The following is a 13,539-nucleotide window of genomic DNA, read 5'->3' on the forward strand; positions in this document are numbered from 1 at the left end:
AGAGGTCAGGGTAGTTGAGTGACTTGCCCAAGGACACAGGAAGACTTGGGTTCAAGTTCTTCCCCTGACACAAAGCAATACCCTAGGTTTTCTAGGGATGTAAGTTGCAGAGAAAGTGCCAATCTTCATTGGTTGAGAGAGTTCCTTAGAGAGAACTTTGCATATGAAAACAGGTTTGGTCCCTTCAAAAAATAGTTCTACTATCACCTCATGAGCAGGTACCATCTAAAAAGAATCTGTAACTTGGAGGTTATGGTTTGAGGAAAACCAATTTTAATCCTCTACCTTCTCAATGCAATAATTTGGGAATTCTCCAAAATAATTTGATTTGAAGGAAGGTATATCTATACTTAAAGAATGGCATTCTCCTCTGGACTTCGGAATCCCTCTTCCCATTGTTCCTTATGATGTCTGATGCATTCCATGATTCTCCCACTGCTCCTAATCCCACTGCTCTGCTGCCCTACCTAGAAACATGAGGTGCCTTGCATTGCAGTGCAAAGAAAGCTGGAGGGTTCTTAGCCTCCTCACTGATTCAGATTTCCCTGGGAGGGGATAGTGGACCTGACATTTTTCTTTCCTAGGCTTGGAGAGAATAGCTTGGAAAGTTCTTCCATCATTTGAACTGGATAGGAAAAGATGGAATCCACGAGAAAGATCTTTTTAACAGTAAAAGCCAGGATCTCTTTTTTTTTTCCTTTTTTGGGGGGAAGAGTGGGGGAGAATGGAAAGAGGATGAATAAACAGACAAGGGAGCCATTCTCCCCCAGGGTTTAGCGGCGAGTTAACTTCCCAGCCTGTTATGATTTGTAAAAGAGCTTAAAGGTAGAATGGAAAATCCTTTCTTAGATTCAGCAGCTTTCACTAATCAACTGCAACTCCAAATGTCACTGCTTGGCTGATTGTGCCGTCATGTTTCACCTCTTCCTATTATATCAGCGAGCTGGGCCCAGGAGACTAAAGGCAGGGTTAGTCTTTCACAGAGACACAGAGTCAGAACCTAGGGTTCAGAGCACGAAAGCTTGTAAATCAAACTGTTAGCTTAATAGCATGTGCCATTATTCTAAACCAGTGGGGCTGAAACCAGCAGCCAGATGAAAATATTGTCTATTTGTCCATACTTTAGTGACTGAATGACTATGTAATATCAGTAGTTGTTGGTGCCATGGAGGAGAGACAAAGTTCTTTGGGGGACAGGGGCTGTACAGGAATTTGGGCTTAGGATGGCTGCCTTGGAAGCCTTAGGCAGGTTCCCTAGTTGAAAGGGATCTAGGAATATTGGTTTAAATACTTCTGGACTTCAGAATTGAACTAGATCAAGAGTTCTTAACCTGGGCTCAGTGAACATTATTTTTAAAATATCTTGATAACAGAATTTCAGTATAATTGGCTTTCTCTATAATCCTTTGTATTTTATTTTATACGTTTTAAAACACTGTTCTGAGATGGATTCCATAGGCACTACCAGACTGCCAATGGGGTTCAGCGCGTGCGCGCGCGCACACACACACACACACACACAGAGGCTATTCCTAGCTCATATTTTCTGTGCTCTAAAAACCCTTTTAGCCTGAGCTTTCTACATTCAAAGACCTCATCCAGCTTTAACATTCTGTGTTCTAAGACCCCTTCTATCTTTTTGGCATTCTATGTTCTATGGTCTTTTTCATTTGTAATAGCCTATGTTCAAAGGACCTTTTCAGCTCTGACATTCCATGAGTTCTATGATTTCATAGTTGTGTGTGGGCAAGTACAGGGAAGTAAGGAGAGCTCAGGAGGTCAGTAGCCCGATGATGCATGGGGACAATTCACATATTTGATTTCTGTGGCTGACTGAGGTCAAGTAAAAGGAAATGGGCTTTAATTGTAGCAAGTTAGAATTCAGTTAAGACACTAGGAAGATGCTTTCAACACTAAGGATGATCACACAGTGGAACAGGAGCCTCTGTCCTAAGAGACCTTTATAAAAAGAATAAACCATCTGGTTTGGATTGACTTGAGTGTCCTGCTGAGATCTGTCCTACAGAGGTTTATGCCAAGAGTGCTTTGAGTGGGGGATGCCTCTCACTCAGTCTTTAGGCCTAATGCCTCAGTATTGCTCCCCTGTTGCCAGATAAGGTTGGTGTTTCCCAACCCTTTTCAGCCCATGACATACCTAAGATCTTGCCAAGAAACACTGGGATATCTGGGAATGGTGCTCATCCCACCCCACTCTGTCCAGCCACCCACTGATCCAGCCACCTGTCCATTCTATACTCATAGGATGCTTAGTGCTGAAAGGGACCTTAGAAATCATCTAGTCCAGTGGCCTTATTTTACATATGGGGAAAAATAAGGATTAGTGAGGAGTTGTGACTTGTCCAAGATCACACAGCTTGTCTGTAGCCAAATCCAGGGCAAAAATGTAGGAATCCTATCAACTGGTCAAAGCTTTTTCTACCATATATTTCCTACTCCTGAGCACACAAACAACCCCAAGAACACATCAGCCCTTTTCTTCTCTTTCTCCACCACAGTTACCTCCCATAGCTTCCAGGCAGACATTCGTGAAAGACAGTAATGCACACTCAGGGAGAATCTACAAAGGGCCTGTCACCTTGTGACATAATCAACAAAAACAATGAGTTCTTTCCCCAAAATGTCTTTGATCTGAGAGGAAAGGTCCCGATCTGACTTTTGGTCCTGGGTTTTACCACCCTTATGAGTCCCTATTTTCTCTTCTCCTTTTCTTAACACCTTTAAAAACTGAATTGTATTTTATTTTCAAATAAAGATCTGGGGGCAGCTAGTTAGCACAGTGGATAGAGCACTGGCCCTGGAGTCAGGAGTACCTGAGTTCAAATCCGGCCTCAGACACTTAACACTTACTAGCTGTGTGACCCTGGGCAAGTCACTTAACCCCAATTGCCTCACTAAAAAAATAAAATAAATAAAAAATAAAATAAAGATCTGTCTTTTCTCCTTCGTACCTCCCTTCCACCCCCACTGAGAAAGCAAGAAAAACAAAACCCCTGTTACAAAGACATATGATAGTCAAGCAAAATAAATTCCTGCATTGGCTATGTCCAGAAAAATGTCTCAATCATGACTCTTAAATCCATCATGAGAAACTCATGCCTAATGGTGAATCCTCCTCTCCAGTGAAGTTGTATGTCAGAGTAACTCTAACCCTACCCTCCTATTCCTACTGGTCATTACAGTAAGGATGGATGGATGAAAAACATCTATCAAGTACTTAATATGTGCCAACCCTTGTGTAAGTGCTGGGATTATAAATACTGGGAATATAGGTCCACTATAGGACTGCAGTCAGTTGCAGAGAGAGAGAAAGTCTCTAGTCTGTCCATACCTCTGCCTCTTCCTGGGGGCAGATAGAGGAGTGAGGTTTGGCAAGAATGAGTTCCAGAGAGGGATTGTTTATTCTCCATGCATTGGTCTCTCCCACCTCAGACACAAGAGAGACTCCTGTGCAGGATTGGGGCCAGGGGTGGGAGCGAGTGGTGGATTCTCTCATAGAAACATCGCCATTTATAGACTCACTGAGTTTTTGGAGAAGCAAGTTTGCTAACTTGAGTTGACCCAACAGAATGAGCGTGCTCCCCGCGCCCCTGCCTGCCGCTTTTCTGTGTGAAAGGTGTTTAATTATTTCTGACAGAGTTCAGTTTCGACATCTGTTCATGAGGGGGGAGAGTCCATTTAGGTTATCCATCATTGTGACAGGTTTAACTTTTTTGGAAAAGATTTTTTTCCCGTCATAATGGAGATGGGGGATTGGGAGTGAGAAGGCTGAGGGGGGCTGCGGGGGAGAGGGGGCTGATAAACAAGGAGAGGAGAAAGGGGTTGGGGGAAGGGGGCAGAGTTGGGGGATCAAGGGGGAAGTGATCTGCAGGAAGAGTACAAAGCCCCTGCTGATACTCTGAGCATACAGGCAAAGCCAATACCAGTCCTCTTAAAAGGGGGGAAAGAAAAAAAAGGTTAATGCGCTTACAATGGCACAGCCTTTACCCACTGTAACTGAGAAAAGGGGAGAGGGATAAATATTCCCAGGAGCATTCGTGCTCTGAAAGCGCTCACAGTCCCCAAAGTTGATCCCAAACCTGTTTAATGGCTAAATGAATGGCAGTTGGCAGTGGAGCTCCGGGAGGTGCCAAGAAGAGGCCGTCGGCAGGAGCACGTTTGAGCTGTGGCGGCAGAAGTCTCCATCTCTAGAGGTCTGTAAACGCGGTACGCCCTTATTCTCAGACGCTTTTCATAGGCGGAGTAAGCACAAGGACCATTCTTAGAACTCTTTGAGCCATAGAAATCGAAATAAAACATTGCTACCACCCTATCTTGGCTCCAGGATCATGCTGAAAAGAGAGCACCTGATGAAAGTCCTGGGTCCCAGTCCTTTCATGCTCATTGTAGCTCTAGACAAGTCATTTGATTTCCCCCGTCTTAGTTTCCTCAGACAGAAAACTGGGCTATCAGTCAGTCTCTGCTTTGTTTACCACTTGGGGTAGGAAGGGGAAGTGGTATTGTGAAGATGAAATGAGATCATGTGTTTTGAACAAAAATTTTAAATGATGTACTTACTAATGCTAGAGATTACCATTATCAGTGTAGTTGTTGGCTAAATAGAAGCCAAGAACTAGAATAAGAATATCTGCATCGAAAACTGTGGATTTCCTAAGGTCAAATTGGATCCGATTCTGATTTTCTCTGAGATAAAACCATTCAGAAGGAAATTGCATTTTTAAAAGTGGATGTCCTTTCATTTATGTATTCATGCAAGCCTTCAGAAATTATTAACTGAGGCTCCTACTACATGCAAGGGTTTGGGAAGTCTTTCCCAGATGACAAGCAGAAGGAATATTTAATTTCTTTTGTTGGGGAGAAAAGAATCTGAAACTTGATTGAATGTTGTTTCCATCGCTATGTATATGTTCCAGATCCTGATATCATGGCTCTGGGGGGGGGGGGCGGACTTGGGTGGGGGAAGTTAAAGTTGGGAGCTAGGGAAGGATTAAGGGCATTTTACTCTGGTTGAGAAAACTATTTGCTGACCTTTTATAGCCAGAGAACTCCAGATGGACCCGTCCTCCAAAATGCAGGTGGAAAACCAGAGGAAAGAAAGAAAAGGGTGAAAGAAAGAAAGGCCAGCAAGGAGAGTGTGGAAGGTATTAAACCTGTGTGTGTGAAAGAGGAGTGATTGGGAGTTTTCTTGAAAATTAAAAAAAAATCGAGAAAGACAGAGACTGAAAAACGGATGGTGATGTAAAGGTCTGGGGTGAGAAGAGGTTTAAAGTGGCTGCTCCCCCCTCCTCACATATCTCGTGTGACTTCCACAATCTGTTCAACAGTGATCGGTCATGTTCTTTCCCTGACACTACCTGCAGCAGTGGCTCTGTGCTGACAGGCAGCTGGGGGAGATGATCACTGACATATGCTAATGGATCTGACTTAGGCAGGACATAAGAGGAATACATCAAGGTGGAGCAAAACATATTTCTCCCGTGAAACTCTGCATCTTGTTCAAGTGCATTAGCTTCAGGAAGCCACCATCCCTCTTCATTGCTTAAATTGCAGTTTAGCTCAACAGAACAACCCCCAGTTCTCTGCCCACAATGAGGGCTGGGAAAGATTTCTGCTGCCTACCATTTCCCCAGTACCAAATCAGGCTGGGAGTTGTGCAGCCCATGGAGCCATTGTCCCCTAAACTGTTGCCTTTCCACTTCCTCTATGTAATACCCCTAACTCTTAACTGGCACCTTATTTTTCCTGATGTTTAACCTGCTGCCAGCAACTGACTAGGATGAGGATGCTCCCACAAGAGAACAAGAAGTTGAGTTTAATACAAGGAACCATTGCCTGAACATGAAATCTTAACTGTGATACTTATCCGGACCAATTTAGGTGAGTTTTGTGAACTTGAATCAAAATCTAGTGACCATGGGTTCCCGCCTCCACCAAGACACTGTTAGGCAGGCTGTTTAGAGCATCAGCAAATGTCTGAGCTTTCCAGAAACATAACTCCAGGGCAAGACAAAAAGCCTTCTTGACTCAAATGAACCCATCACTGTCGGGAGGTTTCCCCAAGAGGTGGAATAGCAGGGCCCCCTTGTACAGACCTATCCCTTTCCAACATTGAGCAGGCCACATTTGAAGTAAGGGAGCAGTGTTCATCACATAGTGGGCATTTAATGAGTGCTGCTTGTTGTTGCCGAAGGGCAATTGTTTATAACTCAGTAAAAATTACACTTAGGAATGGATGAAGTAAGAAATGGCAAGTGGCACTTTACCCTAGCTGGGCCTGGCCAAGAGAGGGAATGTACCAGAACCATAACTAGCATGGGGGGAATGAGACTTTTTCCCAGGGCACCAACATTGGGGTTGGGCATGCTTCCTCTCCACATCAAATCCTATCCTTATTGTCTTGCCTTGTAGTTTTCCCTGGCTCCTATTAGTTAGTAGCTGCTACTCCTACACACCCATTGCTATGATCTCTTTCTCTGCCCCAATTTCCTAGAATTTGAAAGCTAGAACACAATCATGGTCACACTCTCCTTTTTCACACTTCACACCCAATTGTTTTTGTCACACTCTAGGACCTACTAACCTTTTGAAAGTGGGGCATGTGCCAAAGAGGGTCCAGTTTCACTGGCGGTTTATACTTCCTCAGCTGACAGGTCCTCGTCTCATAAAACCTCCCAAGGGTGACCTAGGAGAAAGGAAAATGGAAAGGAACGATGAGCCATTCTTGGAAAGAGGACTGGTTGCCTAGAGGGGAAGCCAGATGTAATGGAAAGGGTCCAGGTCTGAGAACTGAGAGACCAAGGTTGAAGTCACTCAATCACTGCGTTACTTCACTTTTCTAAAAATCAGTTTCCTTTCTGTGACATAGCTGGGCTGCTTAAATTATAGGGTTATTTTAAAGTTCAGATGGGATTTAGGCAATTTGAAAAAATAAAAGCATTTGAACAAGTTAGGGGATTATTGTTATTATTGTTGTTGTTGTTGTTGTTGTTGTTGTTACAGTGTTGCAAAACAGATCACTCCTTAATCTCAGGAATGTTTTTTTAAAAACAAATCTATGGTTGTTTTTATCAAGTTAGCATCAGATTTTAACAGCTATCATGTTCTTACTGGGTCCTTCCTATGGAAGGAATTGCTGTTTGGGGGATGGCCCTAACAAAGCAGGCATCTATCCATGTGCTCAGGGTTGCAGGAAAGGCCCCATGCCCAAAAGAATACCCTACCCCATGTCTAAAACTGTATCACTTGAGCTTCCCAGCTTTAGTCCAAGGTGAATACTCTTCATTAAAAAGCAAACTTTTATCAGTCCCTTATACCTTAGTGCAAGGTTGGCAATATTTCAAAAGGGGAGTTCCAAAGGGGTGTCTTGCTTCTTTGGTTTGGGAGTAGGAAAACTATGGTAAAAAGTGTGGGGAATGGTGGCTGGGAAGGCCCCCTATGCTCAAATGATACACTCTACCCATTAGATATTCATTGGGTTAACAAGCTCTTCTTCTAAAATGCAATTATTATCTGGGGTTCTTTAAGCTTATTAATCATTCATACCTTAATGTGAATTACTTTAATCAAGTAACCAGATTATTTTCCTTGTAACATCCACTCTGAGAGAATGGAAATTTTAGTTGGGGGAAGGGAGGAGATAAACTTGGCATAATGGGACTCTTCACCGGGCAAGCCTGGGTATCAGACTTTGGACAGTGAGTCAATTAGTCAGTGGAAGTTTTATTGTCAATGAGTTTTGGAAAATGTGTTTAAGAAAAGATTTGAAAAATAAAATAAAATAAATAAGAAAAGATTTGGATTGGAGATCAAGGGAGAATGCAGGACCCTAAATTCCTGAGCAGAATGGGGAAAGATCATAGCTTTAGAGCTGTATAGTATCTCAGACCAGGGCTTCTTAAACCTTTTCCACCCACGACCCCTTTTCGCCTGAGAAATGTAAAACAAGTACGCATAACCTTTCACTGTTGCCAAATTTTTCACTACTCCCACATTCAGTTACTTGACCCCATATGGGATCGCAACCCACAGTTTAAGAAGCTTTGCCTTAGAGATATTTTGTGGCAGTTGGGTGGTGAAGTGGACAAAGCACTAGGTTTGGAGTCGAGAAGACCTGGGTTCAAATTTGTCCTCAGACGCTTGCTATCTGTGTGACTCTAGGCAAGTCACTTAACCTCTGTTTGCCTCAGTTTCCTCATCTGTAAAATGGTGATAATAGCATCTTAAACCCCTCCCCCCAGTTTTTGTAAGGATCAAATGAGATAACTGTCAAGCATTTAGCATGGTGTCTGGCACATTGTGACCGCTATATAAATCTTAGCTATTATCATTATTAGAGACCATCTAATTTCCTCATTTTACACATGAGGAAACTGAGGCCTGGAGAAGTCAGATGACTTGCCCAAAGTCACATAGATAATAAGCAACAGCGACGGAATTTGTCTCCTGGGCTTGTATTTTCAGAATGCCACCAAAAGGGAAAGCCACCGTCCCAAGTGAAAACACCAAAGGTGCTAAAGACAATAATTTCAGGGTTTACAGAGGACTGGTCCTGGTGGGACTTGGGTAGCTACGTGGTTTGGGAGTGGGTGTCATACAGTGGGGTAAGGATGGGGCATGATGGGAAGGCTGAATGGTAGCCTATCCCCTATGTCTGCAGAAACTTCCTTAGTGATCTGTCATCCTGGGAAAGAATGTCTAACTTTGGAATAGCTACTTGGATAGCTCTAGCCCACACGACCACTTCCCTTCCTGCCAAATTGTTTCATACAATTTGACATTTGATTACATTAGATTTAGTTCTTTATTGCATAAACTCTTTATGGGCAAGAGCCAAGTCTGATACTTTTTTCCTCCCCCACAATACAGCCAATCACTAATAATTTCTATGATATTGAATGGTGTTGTTGTTCAGTTGTTTTCAGTCATGTCTGACCCTTTGTGACCCCATTTCAAGTTTTCTTGGCAAAGATACTGGAGTGATTTGTCATTTCCTTCTCTCATTTTACAGATGAGGAAACTGAGGCAAACAGAGTTAATTGACTTTCCATGGGTCACACAGCTAGTAAGTCTCTGAGGCCAGATTTGAACCCTGGTTTTCCTGACTCTGGGCCCAACACTGCTCCACCTAGCTGCCCTAAATGGTGGTGGGAATACTCTTTTATATTACTGTATTATGTTCTAATTATTTCATATTTTCTTTCCTTAAAGATTATAAGCTCCTTGAGGTCAGAGGCTCTTACATATTTCTGTCTCTGTCAAGGCCCCTTCTATAGTTATGGGCACATAGCCTGCCCATTTAATAAACACTGGTTGAGATTACAAGATTTAAGACTGGAAAGAATGTTAGGGATTACTCAGTCCTACCCTCTCATTTTACTAAATTCCAGAAATGATGTGTAATTGAAGTCTGGGAACCCTGGGTGAAAATACTGCCTCAGACACTTACTAGCTGCATGACCCCGGACAAGGAAGTGTTGGGGAACCCAGAAGGCTCTCTGTTGCCCCTCTGACTGAGTTTCCCTCCCCAGGCTTGGGCCGTGGTCACTGAGGCAGCAAATCTCCTAGGAAACGTTGTGGTCAAGGCCTGAATTCGAGAGACAATTCTTGGCTGGCCTCCCAGGGGTCCAAGAGAATCAGGTGTACAAACAAGTTCTGACGGATCAAGGCTGAAAGGTTGAAAAATTATTCCTATTCTCTTAGAATTATTATTGCAGAGAATTTATTTGATTAACTTTGTGGTTTTATATTATAAATACTGAGCTATCCTGGATAATAAAGTGCACACAGTTTATCACACATAATGTGGTGCTGATGTGTCAATGATTAATCGTCTCTGATCCTCAACCCCGTCGTTAGGGCATTGGCCCGCAACCCCAACAAGGAAGGAAGGAAGGAAGGGAGGGAGGAGAGGCGAGGGGAAAGGAGGGGAGTGGAGGGGAGGGGAGGAAAAGAAAAGTGGAACAAGGGAGAAAGAGAGGAAGAGAGGAAGGGAGGAAGGGAGTGAGGGAGAGAAGAGGAAAGGAAACAAATTAAGTGCCTATTATATACCAGGAACTGTGTTAAGTATTTTATAAATATTATCTCATTTGATCCTCACAACAACCCTAGGAGATATCCACTATCCCCATTTTACTGTTAAAGAAATTGAGGCAGGCAGAGGCTAAGTTTTTTGCTCAAGGTCACAGGGCTAGTAAATGTCAGAGGCCAGGTTTGAACTTAAGTTCGGGCCCAGTTCTCTATCCATTATGCCACCAAATTGCTCTAAGTGGACAAGCCACTTAACCTCTCTGTGCCTCAGTTTCCTCACCTGTACAGTGAGAGGACTGTATTAAATTGACTCTAATATCCTTTCCCACTCTAGATTTATGATCCTAAAATCTACTGATACTGCATAGGTAGTAACAAATCTGAGACTTGAACAAGATTCCTCGAAGTCCAAAGCCATTTTGGAATTAGGTCATATTCTTCTTTCCATTTGGAATATGCCTTCCTTGCCTTTATCACTGTCACCTGTTTAAGGAGGTGATATATCATCCCCATGATTCTGTCTACTGATCTTTGTCTACAAATACTTTGGATGGATAGATGGTACTCTGTGGTTTCAAGAGTATAATTGTGTAACTTTAGCCAGGAATGAGTTTAACAGCAACTTATGCTAATGTTTTCTCCTCATATTCAGTTGAAATTATATTTGGGATGATGTCATCCTAAATTCCTTATTTCAGTCTAATAATCTTTGCTTAAAGGTCCTCCTTTGGTGACTTTTAATCCAGCCACGGGAACAAATACATGGGACTATTTCATCAATTTTCCCAAAGTGCTCACCACTTCTACCATTCCCCTCTCCCTCCTGCTTGGATTGAATGAGATAAGGTGTTTTTCTTTGAATGTCCACTTGTTGGGAATGCTATAAAAGAGAGTCATTCATTGAACAAGATGACCTCTAAAGTCTCTTCTAACTCTAGTAGTCTAGGACTTTGTATAAAAGTTAAAATTTGTTGAAAGAATTGTTTTCTCTTTGTAGTTGGGGATGGGGGTGGGGAGGAGGAGGAGGAGGAGGAGGAGAAGAAGGAGAAGAAGAAGAAGAAGAAGAAGAAGAAGAAGAAGAAGAAGAAGAAGAAGAAGAAGAAGAAGAAGAAGAAGAAGAAAAAGAAGAAGAAGAAGAAGTAAACAAGCTGTGGTATATGATGATGATGGAACACTATTGTTCTATAATGTAAAGAATTAATTGTTATTTGAGGTTTTTATGCCTCGGTGAGCACTGGCCTGGGGCTCTGCAAACCGCATTGTGCTCCACTCACTGGTTGTAGCCATTGCCAGGGCTCTGGCACCTCACGTCATCACCACTCGCTGCCGCCTACATGGGCCTGGCAAAATTATAGTGATTGGAAGCCTAGTGAGGGCAGTCATGTGACTGTCAGAGCGGCCATTCCATTGGCTGGGACTGTGTGGGGTGTTTCTAGGTTTGGGGGAGGAGAATTGGGCATTCTAGGTGGAAACTGGAAAGCGACAGGTGTTCTGCTGAGTATTTTCAGCTGATTCCTGGGCGGTGGTATTTTTCAGTTATTATAATTTCCCTTTCAACATTTTTATTTCCTTTCCCTTGATCCTACTGATCCTGTTTGTGTTTTTTTGTTTTTTTGTTTTTGTTTTTTTTTTTAGTGAGGCAATTGAGGGGTTAAGTGACTTGCCCAGGGTCACACAGCTAGTAAGTGTTAAGTGTCTGAGGCCAGATTTGAACCCAGGTTCTCCTGACTCCAGGGCCGGTGCTCTATCCACTGCGCCACCTAGCTGCCCCCTGTGTTTTTTTTTAAGTTTGTTCTTGTTAAAATAAATCTTGTTCTGTTTTGAGGGAGGCTGCTGGTTTCCTTCCTTGCCCCAATATTGCAGCGAGCCGCTTAGCTAGCACTCCCCAATTAAAAATTGGTCCCCACAATAAGAAATGACAAGCAGGATTATTTCAAAAAGACCTGGAAAGACTTGTATGAACTGATGAATAGTGAAGTAAGCAGAACCAAGAGAACACTGTGCACAGAGACGGCAATATTGTTTAATGAAGAACTGTGAACAACTTAACTATTTTCAGCAATACAATGATTCAAGACAATCCCAAAGGACTAATGATGAAGCATACTATCCACCTCCAATGAAAGAACTGATGTTGATTGAACATAGATTGAAGCATGCTATTTTTCACTTTCTTTCATTTTTTTCTTTTATCCAAATTTTCTTGTACAAAATGGCTAATATGGTAATATTTTACATAATTGCACGTGTATAACCCACATCTGATTGCTTACTGCCTCAGGGAGTGGGGAGGGGAGAGAGAGAAGAAGGGAAAAAATTTGGAACTCAAAACTACAAATAAAAGTGTTTCTTATTAAATGAAGATTAGAAGAAAAAAGTAAAGGAGGAGGGGAGAAGGAAAAGGAGGGGGAGGAGAAGGGAGGAGGAAGAGGAAGGTCATTGAAGCATGTTTTGAAAGTCCAAGAAAGAATTGAATGAAGTTCAGAATGAAACACCAGCAAGCAGGACAGCTTTGAAAATTGTATGTTGAATTGAATATAAACTTTCCAAAAAAGCAACCTATACATAGTAGAGATCCACATTCTCACATATAATCCTTTTTGTGTTCTACTTTGACTATGGAAATGTCATTTTTCTTTGTTTGGTTGTTTGTTAAATTCAGAACAAGAAGGAAAAAAATTTAAAAGCATTACAACAATGTTCTGTCTCTCTATTGTGGTATTCCTCGATTGTAAAGTTATACAAAGACTTGTTGTGTTGTATTATTCCTGACTTAGAGACAGATGGTAAAGGGCTATTTATGAATGGGGAAGGGAAGGTAAAAAAAAAAAAAACATTTATTAAGTGCCTGCTGAATGCCAGGCACTGTACAAATATTATCTCACTTAATCCTCACAACAACTTAGTGAGATATTTGTTTGTTATCCTTAGGTGCTCTTATTATCCTCATTTGACAGTTGAGGAAACTGAGGCAGACAAACTTTATGTGACTGAATTGCCAAGTATAACAAAGTTAGTAAGTATCTAAGGCTGGATTTGAACTTAGGTCTTCCTAATTCCAGGCCCAGTGCTCTTTTCACTCCACCAGTAGCTACTGCAATTTATGAGTCCACAATAGCATATATCTAGGATACTCTATGTTAGAAATCACTTGTTCTGCCTTTTTTATTTCAGACCAGGAGAAGGCACAAGAAAGTGACTTGCCCAAATTCATACAGCCAATTAGGAGCAGAGCATACTCTGGGGATGACACACTTGACGCCCCGCCCCCCCCCCCACCTCCTACCCTAATACTGCTTTTCTATTTCGATATCTACATTGTAGAACTGAGAGAAGCTTGCTGGGAGGCTATCTCAGTGGGAAACTAGGAAATCAGTCCTGAGCAGGTATCCATGGATTTCTAACACACCAGTCTGGGTAGCCATAAAATAAGTGCTAATTTAAAAAAAAAAAACTGGGCTTTTGCATTTGAGCTATAAAACATAGTTTGTAATG

General features: G+C 42.2%; 1 protein-coding gene across 1 annotated transcript in view; it reads right to left on the reverse strand.

Annotated features, from left to right (window-relative positions):
• Nucleotides 1-13,539, reverse strand: part of CFAP77 (cilia and flagella associated protein 77) — a 203,707-nt gene that overhangs the window by 38,578 nt on the left and 151,590 nt on the right. Inside the window, exon 5 of the mRNA XM_043985150.1 lies at nt 6,599-6,700. Coding sequence (XP_043841085.1) covers nt 6,599-6,700 — 102 coding nt within the window. The remainder of the gene's footprint in view (nt 1-6,598; nt 6,701-13,539) is intronic.

Source organism: Dromiciops gliroides, chromosome 2 (assembly GCF_019393635.1).
Source record: "Dromiciops gliroides isolate mDroGli1 chromosome 2, mDroGli1.pri, whole genome shotgun sequence".
NCBI classification, from domain to species: domain Eukaryota; kingdom Metazoa; phylum Chordata; class Mammalia; order Microbiotheria; family Microbiotheriidae; genus Dromiciops; species Dromiciops gliroides.